This window comes from Echeneis naucrates, chromosome 7 (genome assembly GCF_900963305.1).
Source record: "Echeneis naucrates chromosome 7, fEcheNa1.1, whole genome shotgun sequence".
Lineage (NCBI taxonomy): Eukaryota > Metazoa > Chordata > Actinopteri > Carangiformes > Echeneidae > Echeneis > Echeneis naucrates.
In genome coordinates this window covers 11293150-11315000 of record NC_042517.1, presented here as the reverse complement: position 1 = coordinate 11315000, position 21851 = coordinate 11293150, and the positions used below count along the sequence as shown (strand labels likewise).

Sequence of the window (21851 nt, the reverse complement as noted above, 5' to 3'; positions counted from 1 at the left end):
AGAAGTTGAAATGTTAAAAAAGGGCACTTTAAATAATTTGAGTATCCGTTGTCTGATTGATTTATTTATTTATTTATTTATTTGTACTTTAGAAGACTGTTGATTTCCAGTTTTTTCTATACTGAAATCAATGTCAGTAATATTAGTGTTGAATTGCAGTGCAGATTATGCTAATTTATCATGTAAATAAACCGTACAGTATACTTTCTCTTTTTCAAATTATTCAGTGATTTGTATATTTCTTTGGGCTGTTGATGCTGCTTTCCCATTTCTACATCCCAATTTTAACACCTGAGTGTTGATTAGCATCATCTGAAGGAGATAGTTTGGAAAATTAGATGCTTTCGTTCTTTCAAAGAGGCAAATTGATATCTATCTCTTGAGCTGAAATGCAAGTGTTTGGTCTGTTTAATTAATCCAATTAACTAGCACTATCACTTTTAGGAGTGTTTAGCTGGTGTTTTATGCTTTGTTTTCCAGCATTGCCTTTTTGGTTGTTTTTATTTGTTAGCCTTACCTTGTTGTGTTTAATTGCACTTTTAACTTTTCCGCCCAGATGGTCTCTTGAGGTCAGCGTCTCTTCATGAGCGTTTTCACTGCCATACGCTAAAATATCACAAACACATGACTAAACTATTAATATATTTTCTGTGCTCTGTGAATATGATGATGACTGCTTCTCTGAGTAAAAAAAAAAAAATAGTTTTTTTTAACACAGCAGTTTCAAGTTAAATTTTCCAGTAATTGTGTCTGAACTTCTGGAGTTTCCTTCAAATATCAGCAGAAATATTCACCGTAACCCTGATTATAAAATATAGAGCTTTTCATCAGAGACAACTTTGTCCCTCATTTACTTCTGCAGCTTGTTTACAGATGAAGCTTTTCAGGCTCACAGTTGAAAGCAGTTCAGGGGTGAAGGTGGGAAACAGGTTCATACTTTCAGGCTGCAGCTCTGGCCAAAAGTTTCTCTTCTGCACAATCACTTCCTGTTTTCACCAGCTGGTCTGAACTACATGAACAAACACATGTTGTGTTATTCAGAATACAAGAACTGAGTCTGCTTGATCTCATGCAGCAGTTGCCTTTATGACATTATACAAACAGGAAGCCAGGTTTTTCCACACATACTAGACCACCATCGAGGATTTTAACCTGCAAAATGGAACGGACGAGAAGAATAGTAAATAGTGACCCATAATATTACAATAATAACTGTGCACTTTACTTCTGTTTATATTGTATATATCTTTCATATTTTGCATATTTTCCTAAACATTAAACATCTCATTGTGCTGATGTATAATGACAATAAAGGCATTCTATTCTAACAACAGTGAACAGTGAAATAAAGTGTGAATAGTTGTAGAGTCATGCTGCTGATGTTGGCCCCATCATTTCCCCTTTCTACAACTGTGGTTAATGCTCCACTTCCATGAGAGTAGTGTTGAAGCTAAAATTGTCCTTGGCCTTCTGGTTACCACTATATGATTACAAACATGCGCACTTCTTGAAAACTGTCAGATAAATGAAAGCTTGCATGAAAGTAAAATTCGCTGTTTAATTTGTAATGTTGAGTGAACGGCGTTGTCTTTAACTCACTTTGCATTTTGCAAAGTATCTATTGCCCTTTTCAATTTTTACCCAAATGCCTGTATTTCATTTGTTTTTTTTGGTTTTTTTTTATGTTTATCTCTTCACAGCTGAATTCAGGGATTTGTAAACCTTTTGTTACCTAAAGTGTTTGTGATTTAAAATAGCTTCCATATTCTTGAATAGAAATAGACAAAAGTTTGAAATTGCATTTATATAAAAGCAAACTGCCATATTACAGGGGCTCCACTTTCTTGAGTGACACTGGACTGGGAATGTATTTCAGTGCTGTCTGGTTTACAAGAATTATACGAACTAGGAGACACTTCTATTTTTGGTCACACCGTGTTAGACTTGTGAAACTGCTTTGGAAGGAAAGCCAAAGGTGAAAGTAGTGACTCTAGGGGGCTCTTTGCATGCGAATTATTGTCTGCAATTTATTTCTAAATGTTATTCTATCATTTTTTTGCTGACAAACTGATGAAACCATCCTAAAACATGATACACAAAGGAGATTTAATGGTCTTGACTATCACTATTGAATAATATTTTTTTTCCAAATCAAATGATTGTCTGTCCAATGTTAGTTTTAGTTTTCTGCAGCCCACGGTGAGGTAATTAAGTTACGTCTTATCTGATTAATTGTCCAAATACAGTAAATTTACTCTATGGAAACTTTTCTTTCTGTTGCCACTTTACATTTCTCTTTTGGAATGTGTTGTACACACCGCTCCATTTTATAGTCAGCTATTATATACAAAATATTTTATTTGCTTTTTGAATATAATAAACTAGGGGCAGTTGTCTGTATTGAAGTCTGATACTTCAAGCACATTTTTTTTTCAGTTCTAACATTAGATTTATCCATACATTGAAGCTTATAATATTTCCTCCAGAAAAGGATCTGATCATTTTGAAAAGAAGTTTTGTTTGCTGTCATATAAGGCAAAAAAAAAAAAAAATCAAGCCTGACAGAGGCGAGGCTAGTTGACATTTTTGAATTCAAAATGACTGAAATTATTGATAACACTTAATTTTCCTCTACAGCTACTAAGCAGCTAAATGACTCTTTACAATTGACCCTTTAACTGCCAACCTGCCCACTTAGCGTTGATAAGCATGATATAAACATGTAATAAACGGTTTAAACCATTTTATAATGGCACTTTAATGGGTGGAGGCTGATGTTGGACATATATAAACTGATAACACGGCTAAAGAGTGATTGAATGATCACTATGAGACGCAGCCATACAGGACAAGATGTGATATCACATGAACATAACAGGTGTTATAGTATTGGCTGGGAGAATTAATGGAAGGTGGAGTTCCTAATTGTTTTACACTTCATGGAGCACAGTACCTGATTACAAGGCTTGGCCACTGAGGCTCATTAATCAACACATTAGTCTCTGTTGCTATTCACAAATGAACGCACAATAACAACAGACAGCTGCTTCTTTCAGCCATAGCAAAACATGAAAACAGCTGTAATATACCAACATCCAGTTCAGGGCTGGCTCAAACTCCCATAAGTCTTTGCTCTTCAAACCATCAGTCAGTGTGACAGAAGCCTCCAGTCACCACAATATCTTAATTTCTGGTTGCAATCAGATCACATTACAGTATCCTGCATACACATGAAATGAGAGAAAAGAGCTGATTTGAGTAGTCTAAACACTAATTGTTCCATGGAATGATACGTCTATATTATATCTTTAAAAATTTATATATATATATAAATTTAAAAATAAAAACTATATATATATAATATATATATAATTACCATACCATTACCACGATCATACTAAAAATCGCATTGCACAGTCGATATGGACTGATGGAAGTCGAGAGCTGAAGAGGGAGAGAAAGCCATTTCCTTTTCCTTCCGTCAGGGTGAGCTTTTGGAGGACGGTCCCTTGGCCCGCAGGGGGCTGGAGAGGCAGCGCGCAGCCGCTCAGTCCGAGTCCGTCAGCGCAGCAGCATCACCGGCTACATGACGGCGCTCTGACCGCTGCAGGGAACCGCTCCGTCCGCCTCAGCTGGATCTACAGTGTCCAACATCCACATGTCTCCGTGATGTTTCAGCCTCCGTCGCTGTGAGAAGAGCCATGAGGAGATGAGCGCCTTTTAGACGGCCGGCCGAGTGTCTGCGCTAACAGGTTGGCAGAGCTTCATCTTATTTCAGCAAGTTTTTTCAGCAAGTGACACTTGTCACTTTTTTTTATTATTATTTTTTTTTAATAACCGACTGAATATGTCTATGAACCCCCAGCTTCTATGTTCCAGTGCTAATTTCAAAATTTTTTTTTATCTGTTTTCATTTTATGAACATTTTTGATTTAAAGATCCACACAGCGGGGAGTCCCAAATTCACTGAAATGCATTTCATATAAAGAGCTTCCAGTCAACCTGCCCTAAAGATTCAGAAAATGCAGCTCACCAAGCACATGTTTCCTGTTACCAAAATCAATAGTCTAGGATTACGTTTACATACATACTGAGAAGAGCATTTGAATCGTCTGTACCGTAGTTCTGTAGAAGCTGTACTTCTGCTCAGAGGAGGTTCCTTGTATTGTGCCTTCACCTCAGTTGACCCCTGACAAATGGTTGTACTCCTAAATGACAGAACAAGGTGGAGGTGAATGAACTGAATGTAGGAGGCTTTCAAGTGCACGCTCCAAAAAAAAAAAAAACAAAAACATGTCAACCACCTTCTCCAGTTACAACCCGCTGTTTTCATTTTAATGATATATTCTTAAACATGTATTGATCGAATAGACCTCCACTGGCAGAGCACGGAGGAGATGGAGCAGTCAGTCATGCCATTCCTTCACGTCACATTTGTCCTTCTGCAGATGTAAAGATAGAAATGTGAAGGTTTTGGGAACAAGCAGGGAACACGGTGTCCCACCATCCCCAGCGTGTGGCATATGAAAGCTATCACATGTTAATATAGGACGTATTAACCCAGCAGTGTTTCCCCTGTGTGGCCAGCCGGCTGGTGTTCCGGGGAGCAGCAGAGGAGCTGACGGTAAATGAGAGGCCGCCACCATGTCCCCGGGGAAGTATGGGATGCAGGAGGACTGGGAGAAGGACGGCGTCCAGGAGATCATGATGGACTTCCTGCTGCCGACCGGGATCTTACTCAATTTTCCTGTGTCTCGAAACGACACCATCAAAAATATCAAAAGAGTATGTTCTTTCCCATCCCTGTGTATTCAGCAATAACTGTTTTTTCAGTTTTTTTATTATAATAGTTGTTATAATACAGCACTGAGTTCCTAACAGATTGGAATTGATTGCCTGCAGCACAGCACTGCGGCTCTGATGACAACAGTCTCAAAATGCAGTTGTTACTTAGGCCTATGTTTACTCAATACGCTTTTTAAAAAATTGGCTGACTTAATTTTTCCTTTAGGCATTAAACTAATTAAAACACTGCACATTCTGAACAATGACTGCTTGTGCTTTTAACTCGTCCTGAAATTTTGATGCAATGTTTTGAGGAGTTGCGGCGTCTCTCCTCGCACACGGCCAGCTCTCTGCTCAAGATCTACTGTTAAATGTGAATGTGCCAGTTTCTATGCCAACATTTCTGCCACTTCAGCCTGTTTGATTCAACTGTGTTAAGTAATGATACTCTTGGAAGCTGTTAAAATGATGAAGAGATTAAATATCTTCCCAGTCTGAATAATTCACAAGGAATAGTAGTTAATGTTAATAGAACTTATCAATATATTAGTTAATATGGTAAATATGTTATAATTGTTTTTGAGAACTGGCAGATATATCATTTAAGGCGTTTTGAAGGCCTGTTTCCATAAAGGATTTGTTTAAATGGCCCCTCAAGCTTAAATCTTCTCCACACAGAGGACACACAGAGGACACACTTCACACCATTGAGGCTGCTCTCAGCCTCTCTCACAGCCTGGGTCTGTTGTTTCAGATGGTTTGGAAGAATGCCAGAAGTGAGGCCCTCTTCAATGCGCTGGGGGATTCTGATGCCTACGTCTTTACCTGCATCAACCAGACAGCAGAGAGGGAGGAGCTGGAGGAGGAATCGAGGCGTATCAGCGATGTGCGACCCTTCATGTGCGTCCTGAGGCTGGTGGCGAGGGAGGGGGACCGAGTGGAGAAACTCACCAACGCCCAAATCAGCCTGCTGATCGGCAAAGGTGACCGACCCGTCTGTCTGTTAGAGCTGACCTGCTGTTTGGGTTCATGTCAGGGATTAAGAAGAAGCTTCCTGTTGAGATGGCAGTTTTGTCACGCGCATTTTTTCTCAGCAAAACAGTTATTGATGAAATGATGAATGCAATTGTGAAATGGCGTTTTCGGTCTGACTTTGGGATCCAGCCATGAAATGGGAAGCTGCGTTGGTGGCGACCTAAGTCATTGGTCTAAGTATTTGCACTCCTATAAATCAACTCATACCAACTATTAAATTTTTGTTGGCTATCATTTTTGATAGTTCGGGCACACTGCCCCTTCTTAGTCCTACCTATGAGCATCTGATTGGTTGGGGGAATAGTTTCCAATCAGCAAATGACGCAGAGAAACAAGCACAACAGCTCTGTTTGAACGAATTAAAAAAAGATTTGGGCGGACTTCAGGTTTTTGGTGGAATCCATTGACGGCTGTTTTTCCTGAGCCATCAGCAGAGCTAGCGAACTGACATTTGAAACAGTTGAGATCCTGTAGATCCATTTCTGAGTTTTTTTTGTTTGTTTTTTGCTCTTCTTCATGATGCGTTCATTCTGAATTTTCAGGTCTGCATGAATTCGAGGCCCAGAAGAACCACGAGGTGAATGAGTTTCGGTCTAAAATGCGCACGTTTTGCGAAGAGAAGGCTCAGGAGCGTCAGCAGTTGTCGTGGCAGCAGTGGATGGAGTACAGCTTCCCATGCGACCTGGAGCCATGTTGCTTTCCGTGTGGGAGCGCCAAGTCAAAAAACACCAAGAAGATTTTCATTAACATCAAGTTTGAGGCTTGTGATGTGAGTTGACCCGATGGTGTTGTTTTTTATGACTCATATTTGAAGTTAAGTGCTGAAAACAAATCAAATCAGATGTTATGAGATGATGGGGCGGCAGTCAGGAGCCCCACAAAGAACACAACAGCTTTGGAAAAACTGAGGTTCCAGCTTAGATAGACTAATTGTGGAGGATGATGTGAAGTAAATGTGAGCACCTTTGGAAATCCCCCTCCCACGCCAAAAACACCACCTTCAAAATATCTCTCAGGAAGAAGGTCCACAGACATGAAAGCTCAAGTTTGAATGATTTTCTGTAAAGCTTGCAACTTAACTTGAGCATGATTTGTTGCTGTCACAGGAGAGTTTTATGCTGCAGCAGGATCCTCAGGACCTCCCAGAGGCTCTGATCAGGAATGCCCTGAAGAAGAAGGCCACCGTCTTTCGCTCGGTGCGTCAGGAGCCTGGAGACTACACCTTACGGTGCAATGGGACGTGGGAGTTCATCTACGGGAATCATCCCTTGTGCCAGTTCAAAGTGAGTTCTCACAAAACGCCCTCTTTGGTAAAGTGTCCAACCTTTACAGATCAATATGATCAGCAACACATGTACAACAAAAATCCCCCCCAACCCACAAATGCACCTTTGAGTTTCTCATGTTTCCTCATTGCCAAACAGCTCAACTTGGTCAAGGTACATGAGAGACTTAAATGAAGAGATAGAATCAACAACCACCTTGAATTCTCTTTTCTGGGTTTTGGACCTTTTTCTTGGGATGCGACTCCTCTCTAGTTTCATGTTTGTGGTCTTTAAATCAGTTGTCCTCCTACCCACACAAGCTTCCACGATTTGCTGCAGAGAAGCAGCCCCACAACACAAAGCTTGTAGCTCATAGCTGTGTTTATGCTGCTGCGTGGTGTTTTGATTGTGCCAAACAGCGATTACCGTGAAGCTAAAATTGTCCTCCACTTTGTATCGAGGCTCCCACGTGCCTGCAGGCAACCGTTTCTGCCCCTGTACTCTCCATTAGCCATGAATGTGATAGGAGTCTCCCTTACTTAGGCTCTTGTGCTATAGACATTCGGATGATGGGTGCTTGAGACGGATAAATCCCTGAATTTTGAGCTGTCGATTCTTATATTTACTATTTGCTAAAATGTAAAAATTATGTGAGAAGCACCGTATACATTTTTTTGTCATAGGTGAATAGCAATCAATCATCATTCACACTGTTAGAAAGATCCATTAATGAAAATATATTCAGACATATTAGTATTTTTCTTTTGGCTCATTAAAAAGCCTAATTACAGATTCACTGTTTAATAAAATGACAAAAGATGAAAAAGCCCAACAGCAGTGCACCCTTTTTGCAGTTGTTTTTTTAGAGGACACAGATTATTATTTTTTTCTGCAGTTGTTTATCTTTGAGTCTCTTTGAGGAGTGGGATGAGTCAAGGTTTTGGCGGCAGGAGACTCTGTTGCTGATTTTGAAACTCCAGCTACCTGCAGGAGTGACTCATATCTGTCCAGCAGCCCCTACAGAAAGGAACTGAATCCATCCACACATAATGAGATTTCAGCTGCATTAACCTACAGCAAATGAACAGCCTCCAGGAGTTAACCAGTGCTATCAGACTACTGGGAAATATCTGTGGGTGAACTGACTGATGGCTGTACCAGTAAACAAAAACATATTTTCTTCTTCTTGTTCTGTCCCCTCTCTTTGCGTGCCCCCTTGTTAGTACATTTTCTCGTGTTTGAGGAATGGCCAAAATCCGCATCTGACCATGGTGCACCACTCCACCATCAGCAAGTATCAGGAGGAACAGGGCAGAATGTGCAGCCAGGTGTACAAGACTCGCTCCTTGTCCAGACCTCCCCCTCTGCCCCTGAAGAAGGTAAGAGGTCAGCCGGCGGATGTCGGCCTTCATTAACAGAGCAGCGCTCTCACTCTTCCTCTCTCCCTCTTTTTCTCTGTCCGTTCCAAACGTATCCTCTTTGGACTTTGGCACATTGGAAACATGGTGTACACCACAATGTAAATAATTTACATGTGACAACTTTGCTTACATTTACGGCACACTAGTGGACTCCACTATATCACTGCCCCGGCAAAATAATCAAATTATATTGTGTGTTTTTAAGCTTTAAAAACCTCTTAACAATGGAAACTAAATAATGTATATCTTTAGCTTTGACAGTTTTCAGTCTTTCTTTTTTTTTTTTCAAATCTTGTTCCCTTTTTTTAACTTTATTTTGAAAGTGTGCGTTGTTTCTTCTTTATCTTTTGTCATGTTGCCAAACAGGAAATTGTAGCAACAGTTAATGAAAATGTACTGCAAGAAATGACAGAAAACTTCATTTTCATCTCCTGTGGCTCCTTTCTACAGCAAAATACCTCCTCTCTGTGGTCCATCAATGAGCCTTTCTACATTCACCTGGTGCAGGGCAACCGAGTCAATGCAGACGAAGGAATGAAGGTTTGGTGTGGTTTTGTGTGGGTTTCTCTCACTTTGCTGCTCAATGAAATTTGGCATTCACTTGTTTACCAATGTCTTAATTTCAGTTGTAGGAACAGCAGGCTTGACATGTAAATGATAGGAGGTGGGGGGGTATCACATGGTCTAGACCACACGTTTCCCATAATTCATCAAGGCGGTTGGTTAAAGCTTCAAAACAGGAAGTGGGGAGGGCCTATCTGGTTTTTACGTCTCATTTTGATGCCTAGATTCTAAGAAAAAAAGAGACATACTGCTTTTCCTTCTCTCACTTTCAACGCAGTTCTTTTTTTTTTAAGACGCTGCATGCACGTAGTTACCACTGCAAATGGGCCCTGAACTATGCTAGAGTTTGACAAGCATTACTTTAAAACATGTAGACGTTTCCCTGTAAATTACTCAAAAACACCCATAAAAATATCCAGGCCCGTTCCGTTGTATCTGTTTTATTCTTTTTTTTTTCTGCTGGTCCAACCAATTTGCTAAAGGAGAGAAAAAAATGAGAGGAAAAGTAGAGAACCCTGTTAATGTGTGTCTGTGTTTGTGATTCAGTTTCATAACTAACTACGTTACTGTTTAGTTAGGTTATTAAGTGTTCGTGCACTTCCGCCACTCTGCTGCCTTGAAGCGCATCATGACTCATGTCAAACTTGTCCTGTCACATAATTATCAGTCACACTTGTCAGGCACTGGGAGGGAAGAGCCCCTCGTGTATTTCTTGAATACAGACTCAGACTATCCTGATTTGACTGAAAGGCAAGAGCTTAATGGTTGTACAGCATCAGTGGTTGACTCTGTATAGTGTGAAAAATCTACTCAACCTGCTTTTGTTATGAATGTGTAAAGCCTGTGACTAATAGCCCGAGTGACACAGGAAGCTCTGAATCATTTTGTGAAGTCTCTTTGTCTTCCACAAACAATGTCCCATCCTAATGTGTTAAAGTCTTCAGCTTCCAAACCACATGTCATGCTTCCACCTGACGTCGGTATTGTGTGTGTGTGCTTTCCCTCCAGCTTGTGGTGCAGGCTGGTCTGTTCCATGGCAGCGAACTGCTCTGTAAGGTGGTGACAAGCTCAGAGGTGACAGTGTGCTCTGAGCCGCTGTGGGATCAAAGGCTGGAGTTTGACATAAATGTGGCCGACCTGCCCCGAATGAGCCGCCTGTGCTTTGCGCTCTATGCTGTCATTGAGAAAACCAAGAAACCCCGTGGCACCAAAAAGAAAAACAAGAAAGCGGTAAGTCTGGCAGTGACTTATGGCATTTTCAGGCCCTCGTGCACAACTCATCGAGCACTTTGGATGGTGAATGTGAACTTGTTAGCAAGCACAAACAGATCTGTTTCCTCTCCGGTGTGTAGTATGTGTAGATGTAGATTGCTGTGTGGGTGTGTTTTGCTGCTGTGTCTGGTTGTGCAAGTGTGTTCAGTGGCACGACTGTGGTTAACATTTCATCCGTTTCAGCCCTTTTATCTGTACATCACTCCAAAGAGGAAGGAATTGGCAAACATTTTCAAGGAATTGTAAATTGATCGTTACATTCACAGTTTGTAGTTACAGCACTCAAACCACAGAGCTGTTTTCTTTTCAATTTACTCCTCCACTCAAAAAAACTTTTACTGGGACAGTTTAGCACTGGGGCCTAAAACTGGGCAAAGTCGTTTTCTTATGTGAGTGTTACTTCAACTTTCTTCTGCTTTCAAATTGGCACAATTTTTCTTGTGGAAAATAGAATAACAACAGAATCACAATCCGTAGAAAGGAACACTTTTGTGTTGTGACTAATATTTGTACTATTAGTCATGAACTTAATTGATATAATCTTTCTAGCTCTGCAGACTACTGCAGACACCAGAATAATTTACTGTATATGAAGAAGTCTTTGCGCTTTGTCAAAAACAATAACGGAGAACAGGAATCATCATTACCAGGTGCTGTGATATCCATGACAAACATTTATTACATTATTATGGCCTGCGAAACTTATGCAGCTGTACATAATTTGCGTATCATCATACATGACTGGCAAAGCATAGAGCAGAAAGAAAGTAAATATGATTTGAATCAAACCTGACCAAGATTACCAAGACCTATGGAGGTCCATATGTTGACGTGAAAGTTAGTGATGTCTAACTTAAATGTCATACACTACAATATTACAACAATTTGCTACATTTGCAACAAAAATTGTATTTAGTGCTGAACTGATCTATTTTCATCATGAATAAACTGTCAGTTGGCAGCCCTAGGGATTTTCTCCTTTTTTGGGGTTCATATAATTTCACATTGACCATCTTTTAGGTCACAGTTTGTTCCTTTGACAAATCTTTCTTGTTATGGCGGCTATTTCTCACAGTTTGTCAAAGTGTCACATAAATTATTAATTTATAATAAACATAACTAGCAGATTCAATTCTTTCTTCTTCACCTTCAACCGCTTACCCGTTTCCGAGTCGCGGGGTGGTGGAGCCATTCCCAGGTTACACTGGGCGAGGCGGGGTCACCCTGGACAGCTCATCGGTCCATCACAGGGCCCACACACAGAGACAGACGGAGCATTTAGGGTCACCAGTTAACTCAAACCTGATGTCTTTGGACAGTGGGCGGAAACCCACGCAGGCACGGGGGAGAACATGCAAACAGCGCAGAAAGTCCCCAGGCCGGGAACCAAACCCGCAACCTTCTTATTGTGGGATAACAGTGCTAACAACTATGCCTCCGTGCTGCAGATGAAGCAGATAAATGAATAATCAAAAATATACTGATATGCAGCCCCAGTTATACCTCGTAATTTAAAAGTTAATAAAATAACATTAATAAAAAAAAATTAGCAGGAGTGAGTTTAGGTTGTCACTTTCCTTTTTTTTTACTATATCTGTAGTGCCACACTGTGAATGGAGGGACTCTCCACACAAACTGACGGTTTAGTGACTTATTACTTCAGTGAGAAACACCTAATGCCCCTTTTCTAAGGCCTCCGAATATCTGTGTTTTGATGCAATGCAGTGACTTTGGGATCCATTTTTGGGCAGACCTCCCAAACATGGGCCCAGGTGAGTTTTATGGGTAACTACACCACTTCTGCTTTCTGAACCACTTCTCTCTTCCTCTGCCCACAAGACGGAGAAGTCCTCCAGCTAGACAAGGGAGAGATAGGCAGAAGCGAAGCTATTTTAACCATTATTCTCGTTTATGAGGATCTCTATCTTTTTTTAAACTGGGGACTTTCAGCTTTCATACATTGAATGGTCAAGTTATTTTAGCTCTGCACATTGCCTGGAACTTGTTTCTATTTTTGCCCCTTTACACAAGAATTTTGTTATATGTCACCAAGTGACATATAATAAAACAGGATAAAACAAGAGTTCCTTATGATGACTTATGATGCTATGTCATTAAGAATTAATTGAAAAAATTATCTAATTAAGATATCATTAATATTGCAGCATCCCAGGTCTAACTCCAACCAGGGACCTGAATAAAAGTATAACCCCCCCCCTCAAAAAAAGATTTGATTGATTCGAAATTAAATGATACATGTAAGTTGTACCAGACAGAGTTAATTATTCATGATGCTTTCTTTTTAAAAACTCTTCATTACACATTTTGGATTTTTCCAATATGAGCTGGTGACTTTTAAACGGCTTGAAAAGTGCAGAATGACATCAGGAATCGGATTTTTCTGATGTTTCAACTACTATTTAGTTTAACAGAGTTACATTTATTTACCTGATTTTGTTAGCGAGCACAAACAGATCTGTTTCCTCTCCGGTGTGTAGTGTGTATCGATGTAGTGGGTGTGTTTTGCTGCTGTGTCTGGTTGTGCAAGTGTGTTCAGTGGCAAGACTGTGGTTAACATTTCATCCTCCTCAACCCTTTTATCTGTACATAACTCCAAACAGGAGAAAATTTGCAAACATTGACAAGAAATTATAAATGAATCTTCACAGTCACAGTTCATAGTCAAAGCACTCAGACCACCCATACATCGGACAGTTCAGCTTGAGTGTTATTCTGCTGTGATGGAGCAGGACTCACTTTCTTTATTGCTTAAAATTAGCTTTCTAATTTTCTAACGATGACTAAACGCCCCCATCCATCTTTTTCCTTTATTTTTTGTAATTAAGTCTGAAAGACATCAACGCCATTTCCATGATTTAACTTGCTTTCAAATTATCTGTATGGTGGGTGAAGAGACGTGTGCTCCCTGTCACTCAATCTTTTTTCTATCTCTTTCCTTTCAGGATTGTCCCATAGCCTGGGTGAACACCATGGTGTTCGACTACAAGGATCAGCTAAAGACCGGGGAGTTCCTGTTGTCCACATGGCCATCTGTTCCTGGTACTCTTCTTCTTGCCCCTTATTTCATTTCCTCTTCAAAAAAAAAAAAACACCTCTCATGTTCACAGCCTCCTCCAGAGAGCCTAAGACTCACAGTGAGAGCTGAAATACCCAAGACGTGTCAGCATCAAAACCCCAAATCTTTAGACATTATGTGTTTGCTGATGCACAAAGATTTTTTTTTTTTTTGAAATGTGGGAAAGGCTTTTGTTTATTCATTCACTTTGCAGCATAAATTGATATGATCTCCCTCTGCGGTTTGGAAATGCACTGTGATTAACTTCACTGTAAGAGATCGCTTTCACTTTGAAAATGTAAAGGAGTGAAGGAGTGAAATATACAAAGTGGATAAAAGAATCTACCAAATGGTACATTTCAACTATGGTCTTATTTTTTTATTTTTTTTAATCACAGATGACAAAAGTGATCTCTTGAACCCGATGGGAACGGTGGAAAAGAACCCCAACGTGGACAGTGCTGCAGGGCTCCTCATTCATTTCCCCAACATCCGACAATATCCTCTTTACTATCCTCCACTTGACAAGGTATGCACGACCAAAAGACTACGGTGATTAAATACTGAAATGTTATTATTTCGATTCTGTTAAAATTCAGTCAAAATATTTTTCATGTTTTCAGATCTGCGACCTCGAGAAGAACGGTGACACACACATCAGCTTCTTTAGTGGCACAAAGGAGGAGGTGAGACTTCCTACAGGCAAAAGGAAAGACAGCTGTTTGTTGCTTTTAGGTATTTAATTTGGGTTTATTGTCTTTAGTACCTGAAATTAAAAGAAATCATGGACAACAAAAACTACACTGAGTTTTTCGAGGATGAGAAGGAACTCCTGTGGAAGCTCCGAGCTGATGTTCGTGAATATTATCCTGAAAGTCTGTCCAAGCTGCTCCTCATCACCAAGTGGAACAAACGAGAGGACGTAGTTCAGGTACACAACACAGGAAACACCTGGAAAATGTCAGGAATACAATTCAGTTTATTTATTTCACATTTAACACTTGGTTGGTGGTAATTGCTAACTTTTTACCAATTAGCCACTATCAATGCCCAGCCAACCAGCCGGATGATATAGCTCATATATATATATGAGAATGAATGTAGCAAATTAATTTATTTTGTCTTTTTGATTTATGCATTTTAGAGCAAAAAGTGCTCATTACATTTCTGAGAATTAACAGCAGTGAATTTCAGAATTCTTATTTTATCCAACCAGCCAGTCAGAAATCCAAAGATATTTAATCCCAGGTGATGTAAAGTAAAAGGCAGCATGTTATCACATGGGAGAAAGCAACAAATGCACTTTTACTTGATAACAGTATGACACATCAGCCATCAAAGTTGTTGCTGATAACCTTATTCCTAACCTTATCAGTTCCTGGAAACGTTGAAGTAAAAATACAATACAGTACATTAAATTACTAATGAGAGATTTAATCTGTTCTGACATTTCAGTGATTTAACTTTGCATTACGGAGGAAAAAAAAAACCATTTGTTTCTCCTCAGATGGTGAGTTTGCTGAGGAACTGGCCAGACCTCCCTGTCATCCAGGCCTTGGAGCTCTTAGACTACAGTTTTCCCGACCCAGCCGTTCGTTCTTTCACTGTCCGATGTCTCAGGAAGCTCAGGTAGGTGGATATTTATTTAGACATCCAGAAGAAGTTTTTTAAATGGCAATAGCATCATCATAGATGAAGCATTTTCTTTGCCCACAGTGATGATGAAATACTACAGTATTTAATCCAGCTGGTCCAGGTCTTAAAATATGAGTCCTACCTAGACTGCGATCTTACGACTTTCCTGCTAGAGAGGGCTCTGTCCAACAGGAGAATAGGACACTTCCTGTTTTGGCATCTCAGGTGAGACACAGCCCAGCAGAAAGCACAAAACCATGTCCATTTGTTGTCTTGCGTTTTATGGGAGAATTTGCATCCATTGTAGGTCGGAGACTCATGTGGCCTCTGTGAGTTTGCGTTTTGGTTTGATTCTGGAGGCCTACTGCAGGGGGAACATCCACCACATCAAGCTCTTAGCTAAACAGGTACATACACTCAGACTTCATGCTCAGCTGTGTATTTGTGCATGCATGTATGGGTTTTTTTGTACTAAATCTGAGCCTCTGCCTTACAGAACGAGGCTCTGGGCAAAATGAAAGCTCTGAGTGATTTTGTCAAGTCGGGATCTCAGAAGATGACAGCAGAGGACCTGAAACTGTGTATCAGACAGGAGTCCTACCTGGAGGCCCTGTCAGACCTGCTATCACCCCTCAACCCCAGCATAATCCTCGAAGAGATCTGGTTAGTGAGGACACGCAGTGGACACCCCAAAAGCTGCAATACCATTGCCAATTGCATTATTTGCCTTGTAATATAATTTCACAAAAGTATTTCCTGTTGCTACAAATACCTTAGTGGTAAATTGACATCCAACGAGGACCCTAAACAAAAGTTCATCATTTTTGCCTGTTGTAAACCTTATAGGTCTCCTTTTCCAACCTGTCCACTCAATCGAATCAAATTTTAACATGTATGCAATGGACAACATGTCCATGTCTTTGCTGTTTGAAATCTCTTCAGTAAACTAAAAGTGGCACTATAGATTGTAAATACTTTTCAAGTAATTTCCTCCTTGGTGTGAAACACTGTTAAGATGATAACATGTTCATGATGAGTGTGTTTACTCTTGCAGTGCAGATAAGTGCAGATTCATGGACTCAAAGATGAGACCAATCTGGCTGATGTATAAGAACCAGTGGGCTCAAGGAGACATGATGGGAATAATTTTCAAGAATGGAGATGGTGAGATACAAGAAAATCTGAATTCATGGGCACACAGTGTTCAGATTGAAGCAGCTCTTTCTTTAGTGTAAAAAGGAAGCAGTGAAGGGCTGAAATATCAGTGAGTTTGGAAAGGGATGTCCCCTAAATGCAAGAATACCTTGGTTAGAGGCTGAGCAGCACAAGGGTCATCATCTTTCTTAATTTGACCTTTTTTCATTTAATAACTTTAGATCTTCGTCAAGACATGTTGACCCTACAGATGATCCAGCTCATGGAGACATTATGGAAGAAAGAAGGTCTTGACCTCAGGTACGGTGGGAGCAGGTGTTTGCCACAGTTGTTGATGCTTTATTGTCTACAAGCAGATCTTTTACACCAACTTCACACTTTAATTTAACAATTTCATTCCCAGGATGATCCCGTATGGCTGCCTGTCCACTGGGAACAAGATGGGGCTCATTGAAGTCGTGAAGAACTCTGACACCATCGCCAATATCCAGCGCAACAACAGCAACAGTGCTGCCACTGCTGCCTTCAACAAAGATGCCCTGCTCAACTGGCTCAAATCTAAGAATCCCGAGTGAGTGTGACAAACAACTGTGACATAATGGTTACTGTTTCAAAGAAGAGCTCTGTAAAGTGATGATGAGAAGTGATGCCAGGTTTTCAAGTTGTTTCATTCGCTGTTAGTACTAAATGCTTACTTGAATTGATTTCCTATAAAGAACTGCGTCTCCAACTTGGTTACCATTTTCTGCAAGATGTGTGAAAAAATGTACCCTCTTACTAGCAGCTGAAGTATTTTGACATCGTAGGGAAGTGAAACATAGTGGAGGTGTCAACTGTGTTTGGTTTTCACTGACTTTCTTCAGTACAACAAAACAGGCGTGACTCGACAAGCACTATGGAGAAGACACGTGTGTATGAGATGAGACACATTACTGTTTGGCATAAACAAATAGAGCACACTACAATGTCACACTACAATTCATTACGAGTAAACTCAAAGTGCTTTACATTTAAAAACAAAAAACAACAATATAACACAGCATTGGAGTCCAGTAAAACACAATCATAAAACATCAACACAATCGTAAAGAAACCCTTGCCCTGTAACCGACCGTACTGGAAACAGTGCAGGCATATGATTACATAAACACACACACAGTCGCACACACACGCGTACACCACACGGACAGTACTTAACTAATAGCCTGGGAGAACAGAAAAGCTTTGAGTTTGGTTTTGTGATGGCTCTCGGGTCATCAGGCAGGACCACAGTACCTGGATCTAATGCTGGCTACAGCTAGAAGAGCTGTATCCAGTGAGCAAGTCAGAAATGTATTGAGGAGCCAAACCATTAAGGACAAATAAATGGATTTTCATTGTTTGTAGATGTCTTTGTTTAGCACAACAAACATAAGTGGAGTCTGACGTTATGCTAAAACAAGGTTCTTCCTAGTCAAGTTGAATAAGGTCAAAAAAGCTTTATGTAGCCTGATGTCACGAACCACGAAACAACTAAAGCCAGAGGAGGAAAGCATGGCATGGGAAACATTTGAAGAAACCTTAGAAGAAACCTTTTATAAAAATTATACACTATAGCAACTCAATTAACTTGAATATCAAGAAATGTGTTTTACCAGAATGTAATTTTTACATCCACTGAGGAAGAATTTAAAGTTCTTTGTCCTCAGAAATGTTCTGTAACTATATTTGTGTTTCTTTTGAATTCTTCACATCAAATTATTTATTGTGTGCAGCATCTTTAGACCAATCCTAAGTGCATAGGCATCTCTGGCTTTAGCAACGTTAAATGAGGATAGATTTTTCGTTGGTGCCAGGCAGTCTGAAGGACTTCTCTTATTTAAAAGCTCCTTGAAGAAGGAGGCTCATTCGATGTAATGAATAAGCCTTAGGTATGTCATGTTGTGGAGACAGACCCAGCTGACTGCACAGCAGAGCAGAAAGGCTATTAAGTTGAAATGTTGCAGCTCCTGAGACGGCGCGGTGAAAATTAGTTAAAGCTTAACACAGTGAACCCCATGGACGTCTAGACTCCGAAAGAACGTGACAGTGAATCATTAATCGGCCACAGGAACGCCTCAGTGAATATTTCATATGGCTGCAATTAGGAAAATCTGCCTCATGACTGAATGCTGCTGTGCGACAATGATAGATACTGACTTTGTTTTTGTTTGTGTCACCAGGGAAAAACTTGATCAAGCAATAGAAGAGTTCACACTGTCCTGTGCTGGCTACTGTGTAGCTACTTATGTCTTGGGCATTGGAGATCGTCATAACGATAATATCATGATCAGGGAAACTGGGCAGGTGAGGTTTACATCTTTTTATTTTACAACACAAATAGTTCAAAGACGTCAGAGTTTGCGGTGGTTTTAATTAACAAATAAACCTTATTGTATTTGGTTGTGACGTGATTTGTGCTGATTTAGTCATTTCTGAGTGAAATCACTTCGGTCACTCAACAGGCAGTGAGTTTTTAAGAAATGTGAGTGTGGTCACTGATTCAGAACGTTTTAATCTTTGCCCTTCAGCTGTTCCACATTGACTTTGGGCATTTTCTGGGCAACTTCAAGCGGAAACTAGGGATCAACAGAGAGCGTGTGCCTTTCATCTTGACTTATGACTTTGTTCATGTGATCCAGCAAGGAAGGACAAGCAACAGTGAGAAGTTTGAGAGGTACAATATCAATTTGTCTATTGATCTCAAACTCCGTTAATATCTTTCACATTTGATGACTGATTGTTGCATCCATGTTGGCAGGTTCAGGGAGTACTGCGAGCGGGCCTATAAGATCCTGTGTCGGAATGGGACTCTGTTTGTTAACCTCTTCGCCATGATGAAGGCTGCAGGACTTCCTGAGCTCACCTCCTTCAAAGACATCCAGTACCTAAAGGTAGCAACAATACTATTGATGGTGGTGCTGCTGTTAAGGATAAGGATAATAACAATGTTTTTGGTTCTTGTTTCCAAAAGGATTCTCTGGCTCTCGGCAAATCAGAGGAAGAGGCGCTAAAGAATTTCAAAGTAAAATTTAATGAAGCTCTGAGAGAGAGCTGGAAGACCAAGGTCAACTGGATGATGCACTCCTTGGCCAAAGATAATAGGCCGTGAAGAACACTGAACACCAGAGGACCAGCCAAAAAATTATGGATTTTTACCCAAGGAGACAAAAGGGGAACAGATACAATCAAAATACTTTATTGATGCTATTCAAAGCTCAGCGAATGTTTACATATGACTGGCCTGTCTGCAGTTAAGAACAACTACGTCGAAGCATCCAAAGACAATTAATCACAGAGCATCATTTCAGCACACAGATGTTTTCACAATGAAAAAAATCCATATAACTCATCTTTCTCCCATCAAACAATGGGATGCATTGCCTTGGAGACATATCAAGATGGACGAGGAACATGTTTTTGATTTATTTAATCGCTACTTGAAAACTTGCTCATGCAAATGTGTTATGAGGCACTGAAACAGAAGTAGCTGCTGAGAGTTGATCTGATCGATGACAAACAGCAGACTGATGATTAATAGTGACTTTAGACAACGTTTTTCAGTCACCTTAAAATAACTGGATGTCAGTTTCAGCTCAAGTCTTTCACAGAGCTTCATGGGTGTATCATTTCCTCTTATTTCAACTGTCTCTTCGCAAATATGTCCTATTTTTTATTGTGTTTTATTTAATCTCTTAACTATTTGTACAAAGTCATGAATGTTATTTCTAAAATATGTTAAATATGTGTTTTACTTCTGGATCACTTATTGATATTTAAAATTGGTTTATTAAAGTGCAGAATATTGCCTTTAGAGAGCCTCTAGACAGTTAATGTTACAGTTACCATTTATTGTAAAATGAAAAATTAACTTTGAATGAGACCTTTATTTGGATGACCTCCCTGTGCGCCAGAATGTGACACCCGCTAAACAACAACTTGATATTCAAGTAAAGGAATAATAGCATTTTATTAAATATTCTGTCTTGCCTAGAGTTAGATGAGGGTTCAAGACAGCCAGGTTTGTCCTATTTGAGCTAAATACAGAGGGACAGAACTAACTTTTTTCCGTCTGAGAAAAAGCTAATTCTGCCCTACAGCACTTTTCAAAATGACAGCAAGTTCTAGGGGTGCTGGGGGCAGATTGGTTTTACCTTTTCACTGACTCAGGATAGCAAAATATATGCTAAGTAAGATGACTGTAACCTGACTACAGCTTCATATTCAAGAGACAGATATGAGAGTATAGATTTTCTCATCCAAGTATTGTCAAGACATCTTAGTGAAATGACATGATTGCCATTAGCTAATGGACAAAGAAACGATCCCAGGCACTAGGCAAAAAGATTATGGACGTTTTGTGAAATTATTGAATACATGACTCAGTATGGTGCAAATAAGACAATCTGTGGACTTGTGTAAGCCATAGACATGATTGCGTTTGTGAAAATGAGCTACTGTTCATGCAGGCCTTTTGAAAGTGAAAGCTGAAATATATGTTTTGGATGACACACTGTGTACATGTGTTTGTCTGTGTGCGACTGTGGTTGTATGTGTAGCGTTTTCTGATATTTAAGTTATGCTTGCCGATTTCCATTGGATTTTTGAACTGATGTGCCACATGTCATGAAACAGATTTCATGCATATACTCAGATATGTCTTATGCTGTGGAAAATAGTATTTTGTCTGTACAAGGCTGTTATTTGAAGATGTGTTTATGTGCTGTACATCTTGCTGTCGGTCCTGCAAGGAGCAGTTAAATGACATATGTGCTTTTCACGACCACTTCATTTTGCGTAAATGATGTCTACAGTTTGTATGAGTTTCTGTACAATGGTGACCATGCTTTTACAGAAGAGCAAGTGTAGCTGTAGATTATGCAGCATAAACACCTTAAACTACTGAAATATTCACTGTGGAATAGATTTAAGATGCAAGCCATCAATTTCCCTCGGTATGAGCTTAGCTAAACACGGTTGCTTTAAGCCAGAGTGAGTGAGTCTGCTCATTTTATGGGCTATTTTTGCAGATTGTGAACATACTTCTATTGCCTTTTAAATTGACTGTAATTTATTTGAGTTGTGCTACAAATACTTTTATGTAAGTGCAGCTAAAACCAACAAAATTGTCCGATTGGCAAAGTTCTGATGTTGTACCGTTCTTTATCTGTCTGCATTCTGTTTTCACCTTTACTTCACTTGATGATAAGAGGGAAACATACACTTAATAAACAGTTTGCATTAGCAGATGTCACTGATTATTTCCAAGCCATAAGTCATATGCTTCATTAAGCTGTTTCCTCTGTTTGTTAAAGAAATTGGTTTTGTGGAAAAAGACCAGAGCTAATAAACTCACAGCTCTCTTTTTATTGTTCAAAAGCATTGCCACAAAATGTCAGAAGATATACCTGATGCCAGGATATTTATACAATGTACACTTATTATCCTAATCAGTACTACCGATAAAGAGATGGGCTTCATTGTACGCCGTTATTGAGAGTAAAACTTGGTCTAAGGTCTCTTAAACATATTAAATACAATTAATAAATTTTATGAACACATGTTTTGGAGATGCATGTATACCAAAATTTTACATGGAAGTGAAAGATAAGGTGGTTAATTTGA

General features: G+C 39.8%; 1 protein-coding gene across 2 annotated transcripts; it reads left to right on the top strand.

Annotated features, from left to right (window-relative positions):
* Window positions 1–3498: 3498 nt before the first annotated feature.
* pik3cd (phosphatidylinositol-4,5-bisphosphate 3-kinase, catalytic subunit delta) lies at window positions 3499–21495 on the top strand. 2 transcript variants are annotated; one of them, XM_029506005.1, is made up of 23 exons: window positions 3499–3752; window positions 4588–4785; window positions 5540–5768; window positions 6363–6589; window positions 6927–7103; window positions 8309–8464; window positions 8957–9046; window positions 10079–10300; window positions 13306–13402; window positions 13817–13947; window positions 14042–14104; window positions 14182–14349; window positions 14926–15047; window positions 15135–15278; window positions 15361–15460; window positions 15550–15716; window positions 16108–16217; window positions 16430–16508; window positions 16612–16779; window positions 18410–18533; window positions 18758–18903; window positions 18988–19120; window positions 19201–21495. In XM_029506005.1, exons 2-23 carry the CDS (start codon window positions 4645–4647, stop codon window positions 19336–19338), a joined length of 3132 nt encoding a protein of 1043 aa, XP_029361865.1. In that variant the 5' UTR covers window positions 3499–3752; window positions 4588–4644; the 3' UTR covers window positions 19339–21495. The 2 variants fall into 2 exon arrangements, with proteins under 2 accessions (XP_029361865.1, XP_029361866.1); XM_029506006.1 differs by having other exon boundaries at window positions 4565–4785.
* Window positions 21496–21851: the final 356 nt, after the last annotated feature.

What these genes read in the sequence shown, in the direction of transcription:
- pik3cd (XM_029506005.1), top strand. Translation starts at nt 4,645, where the DNA reads ATGTCCCCGGGGAAGTATGGGATGCAGGAGGACTGGGAGAAGGACGGC. An exon ending in ATCCCTTGTGCCAGTTCAAA is followed by an intron (nt 7,104 to 8,308) that starts GTGAGTTCTCAC and finishes CCCCCTTGTTAG; the next exon opens with TACATTTTCTCGTGTTTGAG. An exon ending in AATTTTCAAGAATGGAGATG is followed by an intron (nt 16,218 to 16,429) that starts GTGAGATACAAG and finishes TAATAACTTTAG; the next exon opens with ATCTTCGTCAAGACATGTTG.